This window comes from Apodemus sylvaticus, chromosome 10 (assembly GCF_947179515.1).
Source record: "Apodemus sylvaticus chromosome 10, mApoSyl1.1, whole genome shotgun sequence".
Lineage (NCBI taxonomy): Eukaryota > Metazoa > Chordata > Mammalia > Rodentia > Muridae > Apodemus > Apodemus sylvaticus.
The window spans coordinates 30292937-30317117 of record NC_067481.1 but is presented as its reverse complement, the minus strand read 5'-3'; the positions used below and the strand labels follow the sequence as shown (position 1 = coordinate 30317117).

At 42.1% G+C, this 24181-nt stretch overlaps 1 protein-coding gene across 1 annotated transcript in view; it reads left to right on the top strand.

Annotated features, from left to right (window-relative positions):
* The first annotated feature begins 3263 nt into the window (after window positions 1-3263).
* The window catches only part of Ca10 (carbonic anhydrase 10), a 520463-nt gene continuing 499545 nt past the window's right edge, over window positions 3264-24181 (top strand). Inside the window, exons 1-2 of the mRNA XM_052197168.1 lie at window positions 3264-3612; window positions 4520-5161. Coding sequence (XP_052053128.1) covers window positions 5101-5161 — 61 coding nt within the window. The 5' untranslated portion in view covers window positions 3264-3612; window positions 4520-5100. The remainder of the gene's footprint in view (window positions 3613-4519; window positions 5162-24181) is intronic.

Genomic DNA, 24181 nt, shown 5'->3' with positions numbered 1-24181 from the left:
ACACACGGTTGATCATGATTGACCTCAGAAATATGATTGCTGCAACAGAACAAAGGTCTTTCTGACACTACTCTTCTCAAGGTGGTAGATAGGACATGGAGAATGAAGCATACATACAAAGCAAGTCTCAGCCCAATGTGAGCAACATAGCATGACATTATCTCAAAGAGAGAGAGATGGGGTGGAGCCTAACGGACACAGTGAGCTTTTGTGTTTGAATACGGGCTCGTTGGAGAGAGCAAAAAGAACGAACATGATTGCCTTCACCTTCTAATTCCATATGGACTACTTTTAAGAAGCCCAAACAAGTGCTATGTTTTTACAAGTTTGACCAATCAGACAAGTCACTTGTTTTAGCAAGATGAATAAAAGAGAAGATAGCACCCCACCACCACCACCACCAAATTCAATGATATCCTCCTGGAAAGTGGGAACGTATTTCTTCTAATGTCTATAAGGCTCTCATAGTTGAGCTTCATCAAAGCTCTATTCAATTGGTAAAACACTTGCCCTGAATTTCTAATGGAGAAGTTAAAGGACTAGAAATGAGATAAAATGAGATCAGTTTTAGAGGAGGATTTGAAAAGACATCAAGATATGATTATAAGGGGCTGGAAAGATGTCTCAGTGCCATACTACTCTTGAGAAGACCTGAATTCAGTGTCCAGCACCCACATCCAATGGCTCACAATCACCCATCACTCCAGCTCAAGGGAATCTGATGCCCTCTTCTGGCTGTCAAGAGCACTGCACTCACTCAGGAATAAAGGTAATAATTTAAAGATTCCTACTCAATATTTTCTCACTGAGTTTTTATTTAGATTTAAGAGAGGATTTCACAATTTAAAAGAAACATATAAATCAAGCCTAGATAACACTTAAGAAAATATTGTTATTTGTTTAAGAGACACTAGTAAGGAGCCAAACATTGGGGACATATAGCCAGATTGCAAATGTAAGACAATCGGCCTTTAGATTCCTTGTTAGAAATGCTCTGGGCTGTTCCCAGTTGCCAGTAATCTTTTCTCTCTCTTGATTTTAATGTAAGTAACTTTGAAGTTACATAATCTGCCAATATGTTTTTATCCTTTGATTGTCTCTGTGTATGGTATGAACACTTAGACTTTTCCTAAGCACTCAACACTTCCCCCATGGTGATGCATTTCATTTTATAAAGCATGTAGTGAAGTTAATGTTTGGACTTTCCAGATCTTTCCAGTAATCTCTATACTACCTGTTTGTACCTGTGAGGTAAATAGAGACTCTGAGATTGTTTTATAAGATACATTTTGCACAGGGATCTGCTATGGTAGCTCAAATGTATGCCCTCCAAAATTCATGTTGAAATCAAACCATCAGTGTGCTTATATGAGAGGCAGACCTATAGAGAAATGATTAGGTCCTAAGGATTCTACATTCATGAATGGAGGGATTTACCCTTATAAAGCTATCATGGGAAATGCTTGAAAATGTTTTGTCCTTCTATTTCCTGTTATATAAGGGTATGGAAAGAACCCTTCCTCCCAGTGTGGAATGTCCCAACCTCGGCCCTCTCCCAGCCTCCAGGAATGTAAGAAATTATTTATAAATTTTGTGGGCTGTGTTACTTTGTGAAAGCAGCACAAATGGATTAAGACAGGATGTTAATGATGACTAAGTGAGATAATTCATGCTAGCAACTCATCAATACATGGTCTATAGAAATCAATCAATACATATTTTTTAATTAACAAATAATCTCATGAGCTTATTTTTTAAAAAATGCATTATAAACAAGGATAAATTAAACTTTTACAGTGATAGAAGCATGTTTAGGCAGAAAAGAAAGGGAAGAAATATTATTTACTAGCATTGGTTTTCAGGAAAATGTAGAGGGAGGCACACTCTCTAAGCTTTTTGAAAAACACCCATTATGCTTTTCAGTTCTAAAACCACAACACTATACTACAATGCTTGATATATGTAAGTCAGTCACTTGATATTTGCATAATCCGTTAATAAGTGAATGGATGTGTGGTATAAAAACCAGTCACTTTGTTTGCACTTCCAGAGAGAAAGCTCTCCTGCGGGCAGTAAATCAGCTCCAAAGTACAGAAGGTAGGTCGCTATCCGCGGTGCTGACCTGGGATATTTGGCAAATTGCTTTCTTCTCTCTCCGCTCAAAAATCCCTTTCATGCAGTCTACTTTCAAGGCACGGAGACAAACACTCCCCTATATGTTTCCCAAATGGGCTAATTCGCACCATCTCTCATTCTTTTAATGTTCTCAAGTTTCGATGTCTTTCCTGCTGAGTCTCAAAGTTTTCTACCTAAAAAGCGTGGATTTATTTCATCTGAGCCTCGATTTTTAATGCGTTGGCCACCTGGAGTCCTTGGCTGTCGTCTCAGAGGGGAGAAAAAAAAATCCCTTGACCACACCTCCTTCTTAAAGAGTAGGCAAGTCTGCCAGCGGTTCTTTTTTAGGATTCCCGGAGGCTGCAGAACCGCACACTCTGGTTCCTGCAGTCAGCTAGCTGTTTTCCTTCCTCTCTAGGCGCCCCCCGCCCCCCCCCCCAGCCTCACGCGGCCTGACTTCCCAGTACAAAGAATCTCTAGACTCCCTAGATCCATTCAAGAATCCGGGGAGCCCTCTGGTGTAACTACTTTGGCTCTTATGCCGCACCCTTAGATGCCACACAGTCTGGATGCCTCGTTCACTATGTTCGCTGGATCTCCTGTGCAGATCAAAAACATGCTTCTTTGCCACCTCCTTCCTTTCCACTTATCCACCCTTTCTGTGCTTATTAGACCGAGGCTCACAGTGAAACGGCTTCTAAGCATCAGCAATTTAAAAGTACAAAAATATTCCCTGTGGGTTGTGCGTGTGTTTGTTGTGTGTGTCCATCCGCGCTTATGCAAAACCTCCCAACGTCACACTCGAGTATCCGGACAAGCTCCTCGAGAAATCCCAGATCTTTCCAGGGATTCCCTCTACCCTACCCTCCTCTTCTTCAGCACCCTTCAAAGAGGTAGGTCTGGGGCTTTCGCCAGCCTTGATAGACGCACACAAATCTGCTGCAGTTTTTTCCTTCCCTGTTCAGCCCTAGCCCTTTTAGGCGAACAGTCCGGAGCACAGGGTTTCCTAGCATTTACCCTGCATCCTCGCGGCATTCCCAGGCCGCCTTTCCAGGGCTGGACCTTCTGCGGACCCGGCAGCTCCGGCTCCGCCTGGGTGGTGGGTGGTGCTCTCACCGCCCCCTCCTTCCCCTGGGACCCGAGAGAGCCGCGCGCTGGGCAAGAGTGCGCGCGCGCGCACGGGCTTGCTGGGGAAATCTTCCCTGGACGCTGCTGAGTGCCGCTGACCGAGAGTATCCCGGGGTCCATCACAAGCCACCAAAGCGTTTGAGAGCTTTTCTAAAGAAAAACGGTGGATGAAAAACAAGAAGGGAAACCCGTTTCCCGGGAGGCCTGGGTTTCGGATGGTATCGGATCCTCCCGTAGCTGGTCTGCCAGGGACACGCTTAGCCGCCGCTGGTACCCGGACTTAGAGCGTCCGTGGAGAGAGGAGGGAGGTGAGGGACTTGCGGGCAAGAGTTGCACCTGATCAGGGAGGCTGCGAAGAGAACTGTGGGGGTAAGTAGCCTTCGTCTGGCATCCGAGCAGGAAGGGGGGAGGGAAGGGGGAGGGGGCAGGAGAGGGACGAAAGGGAGAGGGCAGGGAATGGATTATGAAAGAAAAAAAAATCCTTCAAATTCCGCTGCAGAGGGAATGAGCACAGCGCAGTCCTTCCAAGATGAGTCCCGCACGGCTTTTCCGTAGTAGTGAGCGAGCAGCTGAGAAGTTCTTTTTAAAGCAAAAGAAACTCCAAGCTCCTGGAGGGGAAGCGGGGCAGCCGGGCGGGGCGGAGTTCCGAGGCTGGCGCCTAGGGTCCCGGCCGAGGCAGCCTCCCGAAGTGCTGACGCCCAGCTCCTGCTCCTTCTGTCCTCACCGCCCTACCCGGGACGGACTTCCTGCCTCCGCCCCCGGGTGCCTGGCCGCCCCGCTGACGTGGGGACTCCGGGCGGCGGCAGGGACACTCACCTGGCCGAGCCTCCTCCTCCCCCTCCTCCTCATGCTCCCGCCCCCACCTGCCCTCCTCCTCTCCAAGTGGGAAGGCGTCGGGATCCGTAGGCGAGGAAATAACGACCCCTGCAGTTGCATTGCGGAAAATCTCGGCGGCAGTGCTAGTTGCGGGCGATGGAAGCGAGGCAACTGTGGGGTCTGGGGAGCCCTGGAAAATAGCAGAAAAGCGGAAAGCGCGCGTGCAACGAGGGGAGTCAGTGAGGCTCCCGACACACCCCAGTCCCGGGAGCCTAGCCTTGGGCTCGGCGCCCTGGAAGCATCGCTAGAGCCCAGCTTGGAGGCTGCAGGCGGCGCGAGGACTTGGGGAGCAGGGAGGGTCAACGGAGGCAGCTGGTGACCTGTGTTTTCGGGCAATAATCCCCGCTTCTCTTTCTTTCTCTGTGTGCGGTGTCTGCTCCTCCCACCCCTCCGGAAGCAGGAAAACCGGCCTGATCAGAGACAGCAGCTACCCTTTGACCATGCCCCGGTGAAGGGGGGCGGACTTCGAGGGCAACTTGTCGCGGACTACCTGGGTTCAGCTACCCTACGGAAAGAGAGCCAAGAGCCCGGAACTCTATTGCTCGGCCCAGCGGGGGGCTGTTGTCTATGTCTTCTTGGGGCGCCCGGCGGATCGGGGTCTCGATTTTGCAGGAAAAGCTCAGCGTTGTTGGCTTCAGGTGGCTGCTGCCGCCGCCGCCGCGGTCGCCGCAAGTGCCGTTTCAGCCGCTGGTGAGAGGAGCAGAGAAGCAAGAGCGGGGAGACCTCCGAGGCAACGAGGCATCGGACATGTGTCAGCACATCTGGGGAGCACATCCGAAGAGCCCGAGGGGAGATTTGCCGAAACAATTCAAACTGCGTTATTGATCTTGGGGGTGACTGTCCCTGGCCGGCTGTCGGGTGGGAGCGCAAGTGTGCGCTCTCTGGAGAGTGTGTGCGTGTGTGTATGTGTGTACCGTGTCGGGCTCCCCCCTTCCCCCCTGTTTTCCCGTCGAGTGATGCACCTGGAATGAGAATCAGAGGATGGAAATAGTCTGGGAGGTGCTTTTTCTTCTTCAAGCCAATTTCATCGTCTGCATATCAGGTACGGGACGTGCTGGGGTTACTGGCGGGTGGTGTGTTCTAAGGTGGTGTTTGGAATGTGTGGGGTTTTATCTTGGGGTGCAGACTTAGGGCGGGAAGCAAGGAGGTGGCACGGGCCTTTTTCCATTCTGTAGCTTTGCTATCTAATGATTCAAAGACCTTCTAAGCCCAAGGGTGTGTGCATGGTGTGTGTGTGTGTGTGTGTGTGTGTGTGTGTGTGTGTGTGTGTGTTAGTGTAGGTGTGCTGCTATGGGTAGGATCTTTGTGGAGTCCTGGAAGGGAGAAGGGATGGAGACTGAAAAAGAGGAGGCAGATGGGTGTTGATTTTCAACTGCTTTCCTGGCTGAGAACTCTGGCGCCGAAATCTGAGCCTTGGTATCCCCCACCCCCAACCCCTGGCTTCCAAAGTTCCCAAACTCAGTGGTTCCTGGCTGGCAAAATGGATGCAGAGCCTTGGTTTGGTATCTAGGCACTTTAAAGAGACTGCAGGGAGATGCGGGACTGGGGAATTTCCCCCCCTCCATTCGCCTTTCCCAGATGCTGAAGAGTGTATCCTGGTGTTTGAAACCCAGTGGCACAGCCTTCCCAGCCCAAACACACCTGAAACAACACAATATTAGAAATGCTGCTTTAGACTAAGGTCTTAATTCCCAGTAGCAAGGATGTGCTGGCTCAGTTGCCGATCACAGGCTACTTGTGCCAGCTTGTGGCTTTTTTTTTCTTTTTTCTTTTCCAAATGAGAATCCAGGGTGGGTGTTGAGGTGACTAAGGCAGGGTTTGTGCCTGCCTGTATCTATGTATCCTGTGTTGAGAGGAACGATCATTTCCAAGATGTATCTTTCTTGGTGCAGGAATGTAGGCTTGGAGGGAACTATGTAGATATTCCCCAGTCATTGGGCTCCTCCCATTGACCAACTCTCACTCCCATTCCCTTGCACCTGCCATTTAAGCTCTCGGGTGTAGCCCATTTGCCGTTCTCTCTTCTGCCTGCATTCCCTCTGCAGAATTAGGGACTGAGCCAACTTCCCATGAAGTCTCCATAGGTAGATGAGCAGGAGCCCCGCCTCTTGGAGAGGACATGCTTGAGCAGCTTTGGAGTAGGACTGGTTTTTGTGCCTTCTCCTTCAGCTTTGCCAGTCCCCACCTCCTAAATCACATCTGAACCTGGCTATTAAAGCCCCTTCTGTCTTTTCTTTACTTTGGACCCAGTTCTAAATACTGCTGTTTAATTTCAATCTTCTCCAAAGACAGAACGGGAATCTGTTATGCAAAATCATGTTTGGAGCTTGGCCACCCTACTAAAAACATGTCCATGTTTTAGAGACTTATGCCCATATAGTAGACAAGGGAGTCTGGGGTCATTACCTTTCACACAGAGTGGGAATTCTTACTGTATTGCACACAGTAGGGATTCTTACTCTATTGTACTCTATCTTCTAGTATAAATACTGAAGTGACTTCTGAGGATTTATGAGTCCTATGGCCAGGGATAGACTGGGTGACATCTCACAAGACCATATTACACATCTTTTACTGTATCTCTCCCTTTCTCTTGTTCCATATCATTTCACTAGCTAGAAAATATACTTTTACTACCTCTCTCTGGTATCATAATCATTTTCAAAAGAGGCACTTGAGTTTCTGTAAGCCTGGATAAAGTATGAGTGAGGGGCTGGACTTCCTTAAGAATCCTCCTAGGTCCCCAACCTCAACCCTTAATGTGCCCAGGGAATGAGATAGGGAGAAATAAACTGGGCAATCGTCTGTTTTTAGCCTCAGAGTTATTAGTGGGATACCTGTCATGGCTGCATTTGATTTGGTGTGTCAGCAGCTAAATTATTCAGCTAGAAACATGAGGAGGAGGTTATTTCCACCCCAGAAGAAGTGTGTATGGAATGTGTGGTCTTTCACTTGTATTTACCAAATAATCATCATTGTGATGTAATGAGGAAGATAAAAGTGTAAGCAAAAGCAGCAGCTATTAACTAGACAGAAAACCAGGCTTCCACTCAGCCGAGTGCTCAGCTAGGATCTGCACTGATGTGCACTTTGTGGAGATGTGTAGGCAAAGATGCAGCAGAGTGTGTTTATACATCGCACAGCTGACTTCCGAAAGCCCCCTCGGTCCCTGAAGCCAAGGGTTTTTCTTCCTAGCAGCACAGCTCCCTCTTTGGGGAAGTTCTGAATTGTGATTAGTGAGAAAGTCATGACTCACAATTGCCACAGTTTGGGGACTTCAGCTCTTCTCTTGTCTTCTGACAGCCCGAGGATGAGCAGGAATGCGATGTGCTGAGGTTGAGTAATGATGCCTCCGAGAGGCCTTCCTGGGTCTTTCATTTCTTTTTCTGTGATTTGCAGGTTTAATTTACTCATGAATGAGTTTTACCAAAAGGAACAAAATCCTCGGATCACAGAATCCACTATTATACGTTTTGAAATATGTATGGGGTGGGGGCACTTTTTCACCATCTTAGGGCGAGCTTCCCTGACCAGTAAATGGGTGCTAATGTAATCCATATTACATTACCACACAGTGAAGGATGAGGCATTGTTAGGCTCGACTTCATTACTGAGGAGCATAGTCTGGGAAAGGCCAGTAAAAATCTGCAGCATAAACATTTTGCAGGAAGAAAATGCTGGTGGTAACTTTGCCTATGGAAGGTCTGTGTAATGGATTTCATTTGGTAGCCTTTGCTTTCAGGGACACTCTGGGCTTTGTAACTCAGCCTTTTATTAACCCAAGCTCCAACCCTTCATACACACAGACACGTAGATCCATAGATACACACACACACACACACACACAGAGAGAGAGAGAGAGAGAGAGAGAGAGAGAGAGAGAGAGAGAGAGAGAGAGAGAGCGAGAGAGAGAGAGAGAGAGAGAGAGAGAGAGAGAGAGAGAGAGAGAGAGAGAGAGAAAGAGTTTCCTCTTTCTATCCTTTATTTGGCTATGCCATATAAAATATAGATGCTTGGTCTTGATCTGTTTTGTAGCTCTGCTGAAACAATCTGGTTGGCAAAAGGACGAAGAGCCCATTTGGCCAGGGTTGCCTTGCTGCTGAGTAGAGAGCATATCGTCCACTGAAGGGATCATACCAGTTTTGGCAAGTTAGTGACAGCACAACAGGGCTCAGCCAAGGTCTGGAAAGTAAATGTAGATGTCCTTTGGCTAAAGATGGAAGGTAGCAGGGATCTGTAAAGAGACCAGGAAGGGACGAAGGGGGAAAGAAGGTTGAGAGGAAGAGAAGAAAGGAAGGAGAGAGAAAAATGAGAATGGATGTGTTTTTCCTCTGTGCTAGGAGAGGACCATTCCCTTTCTGCAGAGGCAGCTCAGCTAACTGAGAATGGATGCTGAGCAGCACAGGAGGGGATTTCCTGGTCCAAAGCTTGATTGAATTCATAGGTTGTGCTCTGCTTCCCTGCTTATGTAACTCCACCCTGTGCTGCTTTGTTCATGAAAACAGCAAGACCCATTTAATGATGGGACAGCACCACACATTTCAAGATTAATGTAGATGCTTTGATTTGTTTCTTCTTAGAATTTGTGAAGGGTAATTTTGGTGGGGCAAGCAAAATCCACAGAGATTTTGGAGAATTCGCATCCAGGTCTGAGTAAAAATATCTATATATCCTTTTAAGTTTTGGTTCACTACTTTTCAAAGTTTTTTTTCTATTTATTTGATTTTTTAAAAGTTTGCTGTCTAATTGAAAGAATAATTCATGCCAAATTAATGTTATGCTTCAAGAACTTGGAAGTAAAAGTTTAAGGCAATGTATACTGTAAGTTTATACTGGAAAGCTAAAACTGTAATAGCATAGCACTTGAATTAGACTTAAATCTGTCCATCAGATGTAACTATTACTCAAGTAGCTCTGGAATTTTTTTAATCATCATGTACTATAAGGAAAGGATACTTCATATACTCCTTTTCTAACTTAAAAGCTAAACTTGTTCTATATACAGAAAAGAAGTAATAGTATGGCGCCACTTTTTTATATGCTTAGATAAGATGATAAATGATGTTTAATCATTTTTCACTTAACATAGTTTCTGGGACCTAGCAAGCAGACACTAATGTCAACTATTATTTATTTCCTACAAGTGTTACCATAATTAGAGTTGATCCACATAGAGGAGAACTTTCCTTACTTCCCTGATGGCTCCATTAAAAGCAATAAGAATTATCAGTCAAGGGACTATGAGGATGACTTACTCGTCAAAGTCCTTGTTGCACAAGCATGAAGAGCTGAGTTCAGGTCTCCGGCAATCCTGTAAAAAGCCAGGGACAGTAATTCCCGTGTGAGAAAATGAGTCAAGCAAATACCCTGAGTTCACAGGCAGCTTAGCTGTACCAGTGAGGTCCATGGTCAGAGGCAGGCCAGTTCTCCAAAAACAAGATGGAAAGCCATTGAGGAAGGCACCCAATGTTGACTGACCTCTGATATCCACATACATATACATAAACATTCATGTGCATATGAATTCATACTTACATATATATAACACACACAAATATACACATACATATAACACCCATACATACCCGGGCCTTCCACACATGCACGCGCGCACACATACATACACACACACACACACACACACAGTAGCCAACTTATTTTGTAACATAGAGCACAGATCCCACATTCAAAGAAAATCTTGAGAAAACCAGAAGTGTATCTTGATTGAACTTCTACAAACAAGACTAGTAGCATTAGATTTTAGTGCATCATCAGGAATGTTCTACACTTGCTCTTTTTTTACTTAGTATTGAAGGAGACAAGTCTTGAGGAGTCGTATATATCACCCAGTCACCTGAAGTCCTTACCAAGATCAACAGATTTTTCTACATTCCTCTTCCACATCCTTCTTATATATTATATATTATAAATCAGTATAAACTCCTCTTTAAAGTTCTTCATAATGAGAAAACTGTGTATGCATTCCCGATGACTTGAAATATAATATTCTATTAACTAAAATTAAGCCCCACTCTAACAGGATAATTGTGTCATTACCAAAATGATTTTTTTAAACCAGTGGTTCTCAAACTTCCTAATGCTTTGAACCTTCAAGACAGTTCCTTATGTTGAGCTGACCTCTACCATAAAGGCATTTTTGTTGCTACTTTATAACTTTACTTTTTCTACTTTTATGATGTCGATAATGTGACCCCTGTGAGTGTCATGACCCATAGGTTGAGAATTAGTGCTTTAAAGTATGTTGCTGTGTGAGATGTCATAGTCAACAACAGACAACCATCATCCTAGACAAAAGTCTCCAGACAGTGAATGGAGATAACCTTACCAAGAAACAGAAAATCCCAAGAGTGGAAGAGAAATGCCCATGTGGAGAAATGTTCCCTTGGGTGCAGAGATTGATTAACTGACATCTGAAGACACCAGGACCAAACACCTGTCTCATGACCTGCAATAAGTATTTCATATTTGAATTTGAGGTTTCACTTTAGAGGAGATCCAAATGTCATAAGTCTGTAAGATATCAAGTCCTTAAAGAAAGAATATGGATGCTAGAAGGCTTAGCTGTATGTTACAACCTAACTGTACTCTAGTTACATACATGGTATAGGCAATTGCCTTAGCTTCTTAGTCTTGGGTTCCTCGCCTGTAAAACACAGTATTTATTTGCCTTGTCTATTTCTAAAAGATTATTTGAACCAACATCAGAAATAAAGCATCCTTCATGCTTTGCATATGTGAAGTGTTTAAATTATTGGGTGAGACAAGATTAAAACACAGTTATAAAAGCAAAGTTGAGAGGCATGTAGAGAATATGGAGTGGCATAAAACTATATGAAACTGCTTAATTGCTTAGGTGTAGTTTGGTGTAATGCATTAGTATGTCTAATGTTTGAAAACAGTAGGAATGATATCCAATTGTCTAATACATAGTATAAATACTATAGATGGGGAGCACATGACCGTGAAAGAAAATGAAGATGGTAGATTGATGTTTGAGTGTGGAATCAATGAAATGCAGATCACATTAGTAAAGAAGCAGGTATGAGGGAATGCTCAGGAAGAAATACCACAGCAGAAATCCCAGGTTTGCTTTGAGAGACACTGGAATGTCTTAGGAAGCTAAAATACTTGAAAATACAGTGTAAAAACACCATTTGGGATTCTCTTAATAATATGTAGCTTTGCATTAATTCATTGGGTTGAACTCATTTCATACCAGTTCTCGAATCAAACTGCTTTCGGTCCCAAGTTACTGTTGACTGTTGATGACTTCAGGTTTCTGCTATACTTGGCATGGCTTGTACCTATTTGGGATCATAGACAATTCAGGGTTTATGATGTGGAGAGAGTTGAGCTTTCTCATCTACATGGAGAAATGCAGAGTTGACACTACCTGACATTGTAGTTACAACAAGGAAATGATGAGGATAACAAAACAGTATTGGTTGAATGCCTAGCATAATATCTGGACTACAATAGCAATGGGCCAACTTGTGAGTGTGAGAGAATCAGCACAGGCTGTGGAACAAATAGTAGCTTACATGTGAAGGACAAGTTTGTCAGTCATTATCTAGAAGGTTATTATGTGGTGGTGTTGGAGAAATAAAGTAAACTCAGTGGGACAACCCTTTTTCATCTATAATGTAAAGATTGGAGACATGCACAATCTGCCCTTGTGTCTGGCATGCAGTAGTTGCACAATGAATTGAAGCTATCCCCCAAAATAACCCTACTTCATGATGACTTATATAAATAATAAACATTATTTCTAATGCTTGAAAATGTTTTTTTTAAATGCCATGTAATCCTTCAGTCATTTTCTCTGAGTTCAATACTGTTCAGCACACACACACACACACACACACACACACACACACACACACACACTCTGAACAATTCCTGGTTTTAAATGTTTTATATGATGATGAATACTGCATGATAGAAGTTTATAGACTATACTGGGAGTATGAAGGAAAAGCAGTTAGCTCTTGGTGTATGAAAGTGAGGAAGGGAAAGATTTATAAAAATGAAAATATCTCAACTAGAAAAAAAACATGAACTTTCAAAGCAAAGGGCAAAATAGAAGAGGAAAACCATAAGGAAATAATAATATGTTCATAACATGAAGCAAAAATGTCAAGAGTGAAGTGAACTGGGCATATGGACTCAAGGGTTTAAATAATTGGCTGGAACTAGGGTCACAAACCAAGCTGCAGTCACAAGGAAGGTCTTCCAAGCCAAGATGAAATGTTGAGACCTCAGTATTTTTGTTACAAGGAGCACAGGGGAAAAATGTAATCTATTTTGTGTGTGACACCGTACATTTGTACTTTGAATATTGGAAGCAATAGCCTAGAAACCAAACTCTCTTCACTCCTCACCACCTTTATTCTTGATAGAACACACAGAATTATCTTTTTAAAATTCCAGCCATTAGCAATATAGTGAGTTCCAGCCTCAAACAAAACAAACACCACAAAGCAAGAACAACAAAAAGCCCCAAATTCAGCAACAACAAAAACTCCTAGCTTCCTAAATCAGTCATATCAGTATGGAACATTCCAAGGAGCAGGTCACACACAAAGAGTCATTTTCCTAACTCTTGGAACCCAGCCTTACCTTGATGCTTTTAACCCTTGTTGTTTGAATATTAAACAAATGAAGATATCTTGCTGTTAATTAGATAAAGGCAAAGAAGGATATAACTACATGTACATTTGTGTCAGGAAACATTAAGTTATACAACAGATGCTACCCATGCATGAAACAGGTGGTCAAGCCACTACTCAATATTCTGCATCAGTTTTACCTAACTATACACAACTCTTGTTTCCAGTATACTGCATGCTCACATGGGAAAACATGTTTATGATCCACCAAATACAAGCTCATTGTATCCTTTTAATAGTACAGTTACTATGAAGAGGATATCTATCATGTATCTATCTATCTATCTATCTATCTATCTATCTATCATCTCTAACTACCTATCTATCATCTATCTATCATCATTATCTATTTATCTACAGATATATAAATACATATACAGACCTAAAATAAAATAATTTTCTTGTTCACGTTATCACACAATATCTGTTGAGCCTGCGCTAATCTTTCCAGGCTTTTGGAATCAATCAGAATGAGTCAAATACTGAAATTTCCCTGCAAGAATTTATTATACACTAAGAGATAAATGTTCAAGTTGTGTGGTAAATATTGTAATAAGGATAAAAATAGTGAGAACAGAGAAGGAATATCTGATTCATTTTCAGGTGGGGGCAGATAGGAGGAAGAGGGTAGGCACCATTAGGATGCTTGGGCTGAGTCTTGATGTTAAACATTGGCTTGGAAGCTTTGTGCTGATTGACCAGGAAGGGTGCTATGGAGCAGCTGTACTGGAGCCATAGCTACAAAAGCAGAACAATGAAATGGGTCATTATGAGTTCAGTGGATGTCACAAGAGCAATATGATAACTAGAAAGTGGACAAGGTCAAAGGGAAATGTGCTCAGAAAGCGTGGCTTCAATAACAGTGACACTTGGTGAATAATAATGATGGAGAAAACTTCCCAGTGCTACTCTGTGTCAGAAAGGTCTCTGTTTGGCACCCAGGAGAGTGTGGTGTTTGATCACTCGCATCATTAGGAAGAGACCGGTCAAGAAAATGTTTATGGTACTGGTTTGGCCATGCCCCATTTGGCTGAGATCACTAAGCATTTTCCAATGTTGTTTCTGGTTCCAGATGGTTTCCCAGAACCTTTTGAAGAAACTCAGGTACAGAGAACAGTGTTCAGTCTCCTTATACAGTTTATTACTAAGCTTTTATACTTTAGGGAAAACATTCAGAAATCTATTTGTCTACCCATGGTTTGGAACATCTCAAGCAGCACACAATTTATTTTATTATTGAACATTTCCTTCTTTTTTCTTTTTGCATTTTTCATCCCAAATAATTTGAAATACAACTTTAAAGGATTTCTGGCATGTAAAGTTTGGAGAAGGATCTTCTCGTAATAACAAGGAGACTGGGGATGCCTTTATTACAAAGCAATGATTGTTCTTTATTAGTGGGATTTCACTGTTAATAAGGTATCCAAGGTTTAGGGTTGATTACATTTGCATAAAGGAGCTATCAGCAGGGGAGATGTTATCCATGGATATGAAGGAGATAGCCTACAAATGTCTTCACCTGATGGTCTGGGAAAGGTGACAGTTTTGTCATAGCAGATGCAGAATTCATCCTTAACTCTGTCCAATACTTCATGCCCAGTGGCTTCAAGGGGCTGGCAGTAGGAAATGAAGCTTGTGACTTTCAGTTCAGTTTTTCAGAGCCAAGTTTTGCTGGCTCTGCAGCACATTTGGCAGTGATGTCAGAGTTGGAATAAACACATTTACTGGAGGATATGAGTCAACATATTTCCATTCTGCTCCTCCCCTCTGTGTCCTCACTACATACACTGCTACCTTGTACCGTCAGCAAAGATAATAGGGACAGCAGAATTTACTGAGTGAGCACGGCCCTTTCCTCTGAAGTTGGGATTGGCAATGAACGACTCATAGGGCTCTAAAGTCAATGAATGCATAAGGAAATATGTTTACAGCAGGCTTCTTTGGTTTTGCTTTCTTTTCCCAGTGTTTAATGTGTTTGACTGCTCATTAAACAAAAGGTAATGAAAGGATCCCTCTTGTAATGTAGGCAATGGTCCAAGCTATGGTACAATGTAGTGAACGCAATACATTGACACTGGTCCTTGCAGAATGCTCATGTCAGGACATACGAGCATTGTAGTTTGTACTTCCCATTGTCCAGTCCAGTGCCTGACATTTAGAAGAGGTCCGATATGAATTAATTAATTAATACATAAATGAACAGAAAGGAGTGATTTAGAATTACTTCTTTTTTTTTTTTTTGACTCAACCCCAGTCTTTTATTGAAATTGTACAAGGAAACTGGATTACAAAATTCTTAGGGGTGGGGTGGGTAAATGCTTCTCTATTTTCCTGTGCCAACATTTTCTTGTGATGCAGAATAGTACAGATTTGGAATAGGGAAAAAAAAGGGAACTATACAATTTCAGACATAAAAATTTTATAGCAAGCACAATTTTTTTATATCTCCCGACCACCAGTCTCTGGTGAGGTTGGGGGCAGCAGTACTGTGTTTACAAAATGAGTATCTTTCAGACATATATGAGACAATATTGTTTCATAAAAGGTCAAACATGAGGTCATACTGCTGACCATGCAGTCTATAATTTTCGGATGCCATCCCTCTGTCTACAAACACATCCTCATTTAACCTGTATGGAGAACTCCTAGCAGGCTGCCACCACTGTCCCTAAAGCCGAGGAACCCACTGCTAACTCTCTGGGAAATATCTGTATATTATCCCATCCTCAATTTTTTTTAATATTTTTATTTTCTATATTCTTTGTTTACATTCCAAATGATTTCCCCTTTCCCGGATCCCCCCTCCCCATATGTCCCATAAACCTTCTTTTACTTCTTGACTTCATAAGAGAATAAGAGATATGAAGTAATGTTGTAGGAAGAAACGGTAGATCAGATCCCTGCATCAGGTATCCTCTTACTTCAACTATGTGCTTCTGCTGGTAGGTTTTCAATCGTGCAAGAAGTCAGAGAAAAAATGGGCAACCTGTTGGATAGTTTTGTCTTTCTTTCTCAACCCGAACTCATAGGTTTGCAAGACAAACCATCCTTATTTGAGGTGGGCACTCACTAACGCTGTATTTCAGCTCTTTTGTGTCCTGTGACACCAGAGCAAAGACATAAACATCTAGATGCAGGGATTCAGTATTGTTACTTTGCTGGTGTCCTCTCTGTCCCCGGTATAGGGGATTTCAGGGTATGTCATGTTTTCCATCATGGGAGAAAATAATAAGTCAGGGAGCTCACCGTCCTTTAGTTAGTACTTCAAGGGAGTATACAAGCCCCCCCCCCATTTGACCCTTCATACAGAGAATTACAGAAAATGACTGATGGCTATGGTGTTTTCAGACTTGTGTCCAAAAAATAAATGTTAGTTCTCACTTTATTTCCCACTCTGCCATGTTTAAACCTGGCAAAAGTAACTTAAGGAAGGAGGGGTTCTTTTTGGCTCGGGGTTCTTTTTGACTCGGGGTTCTTTTTGGCTCGTGGTACTGAGAAAGTGCCCCCTGCATCTGGGATGCTATGGAAATAGGAATATGAAGCAGCTGGTCACATTTCATCTGTTGTCATGAACCAAAGAACAATGAATGCTGGTGCCCAGCTTGTTGCTTTGTTTTTATTAAGTGTTGGAATTATTCACTGTGCTGTCCTTATTCAGGGTGGATAAGGACATTAAGGAGGATAAGAAACTGTCCCACCTCCATTAATCCAGACTTTAAATGCTCCCTCACAGGCACATCTGAGGTTTTCCTCCTAGGTTATTCTAAATCTTGTCAAGCTGATTGATATTAACCAACATATGAATTTTGTAAACAAGAGTGAAGTATCCGATTACCTCTTATTGGAGAGAGCTACTGAGGGCCTTGGAGCCGGAGTAGCAGAGTCGAGCAGCTGTAAAGGGAAGGGCATTCTCCTCCCCTGATTGATTTTTGCAAGTGTGTGGAAATGATCACCTGGATCATTTTGTTGTCTTGCTATTTTAATGATAAGAAAGGGGAGAGTTTAAAGACAAAATGTTCTTCTTGTTAGCATCTGATCCCTAGAGTATGTGTGTGGTCAGGTGACAAAGCATCTGAGGTTCCTCTTGCTCCACTGCTTGCCCTGGATATGAACAGTGATGTGCTGCCTTGTCATCTAATTCACCATAATAACCCAGCCCTCAGTTGCTATGACTCAAACACCTGTAGAATAAAGTGAAAACTCTCTCTCTCTCTCTCTCTCTCTCTCTCTCTCTCTCTCATACACACACACACATGCACACACACACACACATACACACACACACACACACACGCACACACACATTATATTTGCAACAAGTCCAATCCCTGATTTTCCCTCTTGGAGAAGTTCTTTTTGGCTCTATAAATTGGATTAGTGCAGTATTGTGCCTAAATGACAGCTACCTGCAGTCTTGGATATATGAGTGGGTGTGGTCTTTGATGCTCTTTCTCCTGTTTTTGAAATTGCTGGGACTACATCAAGTAAAGTGTTTTATTGTTCTACAATTACAGGTAAGACATGTGGAGGAAACTAATGAGTAAATGCTTGTTAAGCACCTACTATTTAGGCTAATTGTGTATTCAAATGAGATGTTCTTCTTTCATCTCTGTTGGTTGCAAGGCAGAAATTATAGAAGTGTTTTGCAGCCACAAACCTGATTTACACTGCAACCCACTAGGCTTATTTTAATGCAAATAGTGTCTAAGTCTCAAAAACTTTAGGAAAGATATTCGGTCCCTATAGACAAAATTGGTTTTTACCAAATTTTGAAGATTACAACTTTCATACATTACATGCTTCTGAAAACTTTATTTCTCAAGTATTTTCTCACGTGGCTTCATTACTGTAGCAGTTAAGGAAATCTTGGATTCAGATAAATCCCAAAGTCAGTGACATAAGACTTGGAAGTTTCTTGCTCATATGAATTGCCCGGCAGCTGTCAGCATGTATGTGTAACAGCCTGGAGGCGCCTAGCCTAGCTTTGTGCCCAGTTCAGGGCAAAGGTTTGATGAATAGTTAATGCCTGAGTTAGGGTTAGATTGCTGTGAAGAGACACCATGACCATGGCAACTCTTATAAAGGAAACTATTTAATTGGGGCTGGCTTGCAGTTCAGAGGTTTAGTCCATTATCATCATGGTAGGGAGCTGGCAACATGCAGGCAGACATAGTGCTAGAGAGGCAGCCGAAAGCTCCTTATCTGGATTGGCAGGCAGCAGGAAAAGAGCCTGGCTTGGCCTTTTGAAACCTCTAAGCCTAGCCCTGTTCCTTCAACAAGGCCACACCTACTTGAACAAGGCCACGCTTCCCAATAATTCCACTCCCTGTGAGCCTATCGGGACCATTTTTATTCATATCATCACAGTTAGCTAATATTATTTCTTGTTATATCTTAAAAATAAATCTATGCATCTAAAATAGCATCTTTTTAATAATTATCTATTGCTATTTAATGATGTCTTGTTTCAAGTTTATGCCTTTTTGTTAGCTTTTCATATCATAGATCATTACTTTTGCTGAATTATTTCCTTAAACTAATTCTTACAAATTGTAATTTCTCCCTCACAAAATTTCATCTGATTTTGCCATGATAACCTAATTATGAACTCTTTATGAGTTTATAAGCTTCTAGATATACACCCAAATTTATATTTGGCCTGAATGTGTATATACTATGGTGAACTTTCTTAGTTTAACAATGATATCCCCTTCCCTGAAAGCTACTTAACCAAAACCAAATAGCTCTGGCATTAAGATGCCACTGTAATTTGCAAATCAGACCAGAGACAGAAAACTGCATCTAAGAGCACAGGCCTCTCTTGGGGTCTTGAAGTTTGAGACTTGGGTAATATTCCTGGAACTTATTTTTATTAAGATACTGGGGGCAAGAGAATAAGCCGATTGCAGAAAATATTGGGATGGGAGTTTGGACCTGACATAATTACTATTATCTTGCTAGCTCTGTAGGGTGGAGTCAGTCACCCACCCCTGCCTTGATTCTCAGTATTCTCCTTTTAAATCACAATCCTAACCTCCCTAACTTGGGCACTGGAGAGTGCTAAGAGGATTTTACAGAGTTTTCATTGATACTAAATGTCTCTAGGTCTTGAAAAGCCAAAGTAGCAAGTTTTAAAGTGTAGATATACCTCTAGTGTGTGTGTGTGTGGGGGGGTGCAATAGGGTGTGTGTGTGTGTGTGTGCGTGTGTGTGTGTGTGTGTGTGTGTGTGTGTGTGTGTGTTGGTGTGTATGAATGAGGGTATGACGTGCACATGATGTAGATGTCAGTAGACAATTTGGCCTATTAGTTCTCACCTTCCATGTTGTTTAAGACAGGGCCTTTTTTATTGTTTGTCTGTTTCATATACCAGGCTAGCCAGCCTACAAACTTCAGGCGATTCTCCTGCCTCTACTTCCCATCTTGCCATGGGAATGCAAGCACTATAGATATATGTACTACCTGGCCAACATTGAAATAATTCTGGTGATTTGAACTCGTGTCCCTATGATTGTGTAGTAAGCACGTTTACCCATTGGTCCATTTCCTCAGCCCCATGCAGAACCATGAGATTGTAGACAGAAAAGTGAATTTCTAGAGAGAAAAGCATGAGGGAGCAGTGTATGAGGACGGCCTAAATTATATTTGTAGGATGGTGATTTTGTGTGACATTGCAGTCTCTTAGCAAGACCCTGGGGACTAAAGTAAGGGTATATACACTGGCTGCTACATAAAAAAATATTTGTTGAAAATGTATATTCTTTTTTTTAATTTACTATCAACTCTGCTGATAGTAACTGTGTGACCTCATCTCTTAGTAAGTCTCATGACATCATTTACTGCAGTCGATAGTATCTGTCTGTGATATTAAAGGAGATTGATATTTTTTAAAAAAATGTAGAATGCGGCTTGAGCTATAGATTGCACTTGGTACATAGTAAGGTTTGCTAATTGTTATGGTGGAAGCTAAAAGAACAAGACAAGCTGGGTAAAATTAGGAATTTGGCAATATTGTGTAAAACATGGGGATTAAATGAGCCAATGCATGTGAAGGTATTTAGCAGTGGCTGTGTATAGAACATAATCAGTTAAGGTTGGTTGAATTTGATTCACTCAGGGGAACTAGGATCTTTGGGGAATTTTAAAGGTAGAAAGAGGGAAGTTAATTATGGTTTTCCCTAGAAGGATCTTCAGAGACAATGTACTGGGTCTAACCACATTTTTCTTTATTTTCGTTTATTTAATGGACACATTTTCAATTTTAGCTATGCTTTAAACTTCCAGGTTTCCTGCGTGTGTTGTCTCAGGTAACCCTGTAAAAACCCAACTTTGGCAGGAGAGGCATAAACTGAACTCCTGTTATCATCATCACCACCACCACCATCATCATCTTCTTCCTCCTCCTCTTCCTTATTATTATTATTATTATTATTTAGTAAATATTGACCAGAACAATAAAAAATTAAGTATCAATGCCAACCCATTTTCAGTAGAAAACATAATACTTAACCTCACACGCTCAGAGCCTGCCACTCAGGTTTCTCGCAAACTGACTTCTGTAATTTCGCTCGTGGATCGGTCTTGCCGGCTTTCTCCAAGCATTAATTTGTGCACTTGGCAACCTCAACCTTGTTTTCTTCAATGGGTTTGCAAATGAAAACATAGCTTTGATTTGGTTTAATATTCACTTGGGAGAAGGACTTTTTAAATGATAATTAAATGCTGGGCTGGTACTGGCATTGTGACATGGTTCATTTTTAAATATTAGGTCTGAACGATTTAGTGAAAAGGCTTAAAAGAAAAGCCAACATGAAAAAGGACAGATGATAAATGCTGCCTGTGTTGCTGTTAAGTAAAGACAAGTAAACTGTGCCCTGAGTATTTCTCTAGGGAGTCTATTTTAGAGATTTTTCTGAACATTCAGGATTTGTGTGAGATTGTTTTCCCCCAGCCATGTTGGCAGAGGCTGGATTACAACTGAGAATGCAGACACTAATGGCCTGTTGTGACTAATCCACTAAACCTCCACTCCTGTTTCTCTTAAATTGATTGAATTTAGAGAAGCTAAAGACAGACCCACACCAACTATCCTCTGTTAGATCTGTGTGATGGAATGAGTTCCGAGAGCTTTAAAGGACATGAATGTGAGGACCTGGGAACCTTGTAGAACATCATCACCTGGGTGATACTTCTCTTAGCAATTGTTTACTAAATCCCAAAGTTTTCTTTCGTTATCTTAATTTTTTTAAAGAAAAGAATGCTTTTCACGTGCATAAATTAAAAGTAATAGTATTGGGGAGGGAGAGATAGCTTGGTGGGTAAGAGCTCTTACTTCTGCAGAGCATCCAATTACCTCTTCTGCAGAGGATCCAAATTAGGCGCCCAACACTCACTTCTGGTGGTTCACTTAGAATCTGTTGTCAACGGTCTCTGTAGGCACCTGCACTCATGTTGGACAGAGAATGTGTGGGAATCACCCTGTTATACAGTTGTTACAAAAACAGTTTAAGGCTTACAGTGTCCAATGGGGAAGTTCTGAAGAAGTTCAGCACATGGCCACTGGCGCATGTGGTAGAGGCTGTTCGTGTCATGCTAGATCAGGAAATGGAGTGTGATAGGAACCAAGGGCCAGGTCAAACTATCAAAGGTCTGCCCTTAATAGCTCACCTCTTCTAGCTAGGCTCCTCCTCCTAGTAATTCTACAATCTCCTGAAATGGAATCAGTCAAGGAAGAAGCATGCAAAATCTGAGGCCCCGGAGGAGCATTTCAGATTCAAACCCTGACACCAGCCATGGCACCAAAGGCTTCCCGAGATGCATGAGTAAACTCAATACCTGGAGAGACCACTTTCTTCAAAGAATGGATTGGTTACATTTTAGATGAGATATTCAAGCGTTCAAAAAGATTTTCTAGGCTTTAGGAAACTCAGAATCATTTTGTGCAAACTCTGGTGGCTTTTACCCCTCAGAGCAACTTATCAAGGGTCAGAAAGCCAAAAGGGTTATCTTGCCCCCCTGCTACCTCGGATGCAGATGCCTGCATTGTTGTAGGAGGAGCTTGAGTTGCTCTGGTCCTGCCCCAGCAAACCTTCTGGTGGGAGTCATCTTTCCCAGAGGGATGGTGTGTGCTCTGGATGCCAGCTGGACAGGGAGCAGGAGTCTCTCTGAATCTACTGCTGTACTGTTAGCTTAAAAAAAAAAAAGAAAGAAAAAGAAAAAAGAATTAACCCTGGTATTTTGAGAGTGAAGGTCAGACCACATTCAGAAATGGGAGAGTCACCTGGAGACTAAGCTATTTTAGAAATAACAGTCTGAGAAATCAAACTTCCTCCCCTGGTGACCAAGACTGGACTGACATATCGCCCGGGTCATGAGCCCCCTATACTTGCACTGAGAATTTTCTCCTAAATATAAGGCTGAATGAGGTTTGCAGGACTCTGGGAAGAGATTGTGGCTCTTCCTGGATACACAGGGCTCGCGCGCAGCGCGCGCGCGCGCGCGCGCGTGCGTGTGTGTGTGTGTGTGTGTGTGTGTGTGTGTGTGTGTGGCAGGGGTGGGGTGGGGGAAGGTGTCAAGTAAAGGAAGGCATGGGTTCTGGCAAGGACCCTCGGTGGCCAGAGCCCCTGCCCTCTTAGTGTCTGCATTTGTACTAAAATCCTAAAGCAAAAGAACTTGTAATCCTAAAGCAGAAGCAGCCATGTGACAGGCGAGTGGCCAGAGCCAGCCCATAGCCTGTTTCCTAAGAAGGAATGAGTGACATTTTCATTCCAAAATGGTTTTGTAAAAAGAATCAAATGACAAAAACTATTTCGTGACATAAAAACTTACAAAACCAGATTTTTGTCCATAAATACAATTTTACTGTAATTTACCATTATTTATTTATGTATTGTCTTTTATCCATGGCTACTTTCACAGTGTCACAGGGGCAAGTATTTGTGAAGAGGCCCATGACTGGAAAAGGCTAAATTATTTTCTCTAAAGCCCTTTACAGAAGAATATTTGCAAATATATCCAATATATATAATATATTATATAATATTATGTATTATATAATAATATATAATTATATAATATTATATATTATAATATAATATATAATATATTAATAAGAATATATAACAATTAAAAACAGTTGTATAGAAGCGTACTATAGATAAGATAAAATGCAACTGTTTTCTCTTCTGTTTGAGGAGTTTGAAAAAAGAATATGTTCCCTTAACTACCCTCCATCACCATCACTATTGGGATAGAGAACATTCCATCAACAAGAATTTTTTTTTTCCTTTTTGTACCCTTGCTCTATGGCAATCAAGATTCAGATCTCTATCACTAAAAACAGCTTCACAGTGCCCATTTCCTGAGCCTTTCAGAAGGCTAGAGACTGCTGAGGGAGGGTTCTGTGGAGGTGTGAAAACTTGAAGCTGATTTCCTTCTTCCATTTGATGATTCCTCAATTCACTCCAAACAGCCACTTTGCCTTAACAGTAAAAGCTAACAGGCACGGGGCAAAGAGCTCTCTTCTTACCTCACTGGATCCTTTAACCCACTGAAGCACTTCTAACTCATGATCCACTTAGACTGGTAAAGAATGCACATTTCTTTAAGTGCTCCCAGAAGCCAGAGTTTACACTCAGAGTAATTAGAGGCTAAGTCTGAGCCTGTGCTCGGCAGTTTTGATGAGGTGGTAAGCTCAGGACAAGTGACCTCCTTCTGAACCCGCAGCTTTCTATTTTGTAAAATGGAAAAAAAAAAAAAAAACAAAAAACAAAAAAAAAACAACCTAGTTAGGGGATAGTAGTGGTTCAATTAGCAAAACACTTGCTTTGCAAGCAAAAAGACCTGACTTTGATTCTCAGAATCCGTGAGAAAATGCCAGACACGAGTGTGTACACTGCACTTGCAATTCTAGTACATCAGAAGTTAAAACTGACCTCTGGGCCTTGCTGGCCAACTATCTAACTTAGTGAGGTCTGGGCCAATGAAGGACTCCGTCTGAAAAGAAAGGTAGTTGGCATACACATATTCATATACATAAAGTGTAAATAGCCACTTCACTAATGTTGAGAGAAGTTATAGATGCCTCATTTAATTTAATAAAAGTCATATGTCTTTTAAAGGTTAAGAACTGAACTCTGATCTACCTGAATCTATAGTCTTAACTTTTGTCACCATACCACATTTGATCCAGTGTTCCCTACAGTGTTGACTTGTGAGAGCATCAACGTTTTACAGAAGAGTGTAATTCAAAGGGGTCCAGCCATTCAATGACTTAACAGATATTACCCACATGTAAGTGAATTGTTCAGTTAGTGCTGCCCATATACACAGAGGATTACGGCCATTATGGCAATAGTTATTTTACCATGAACCA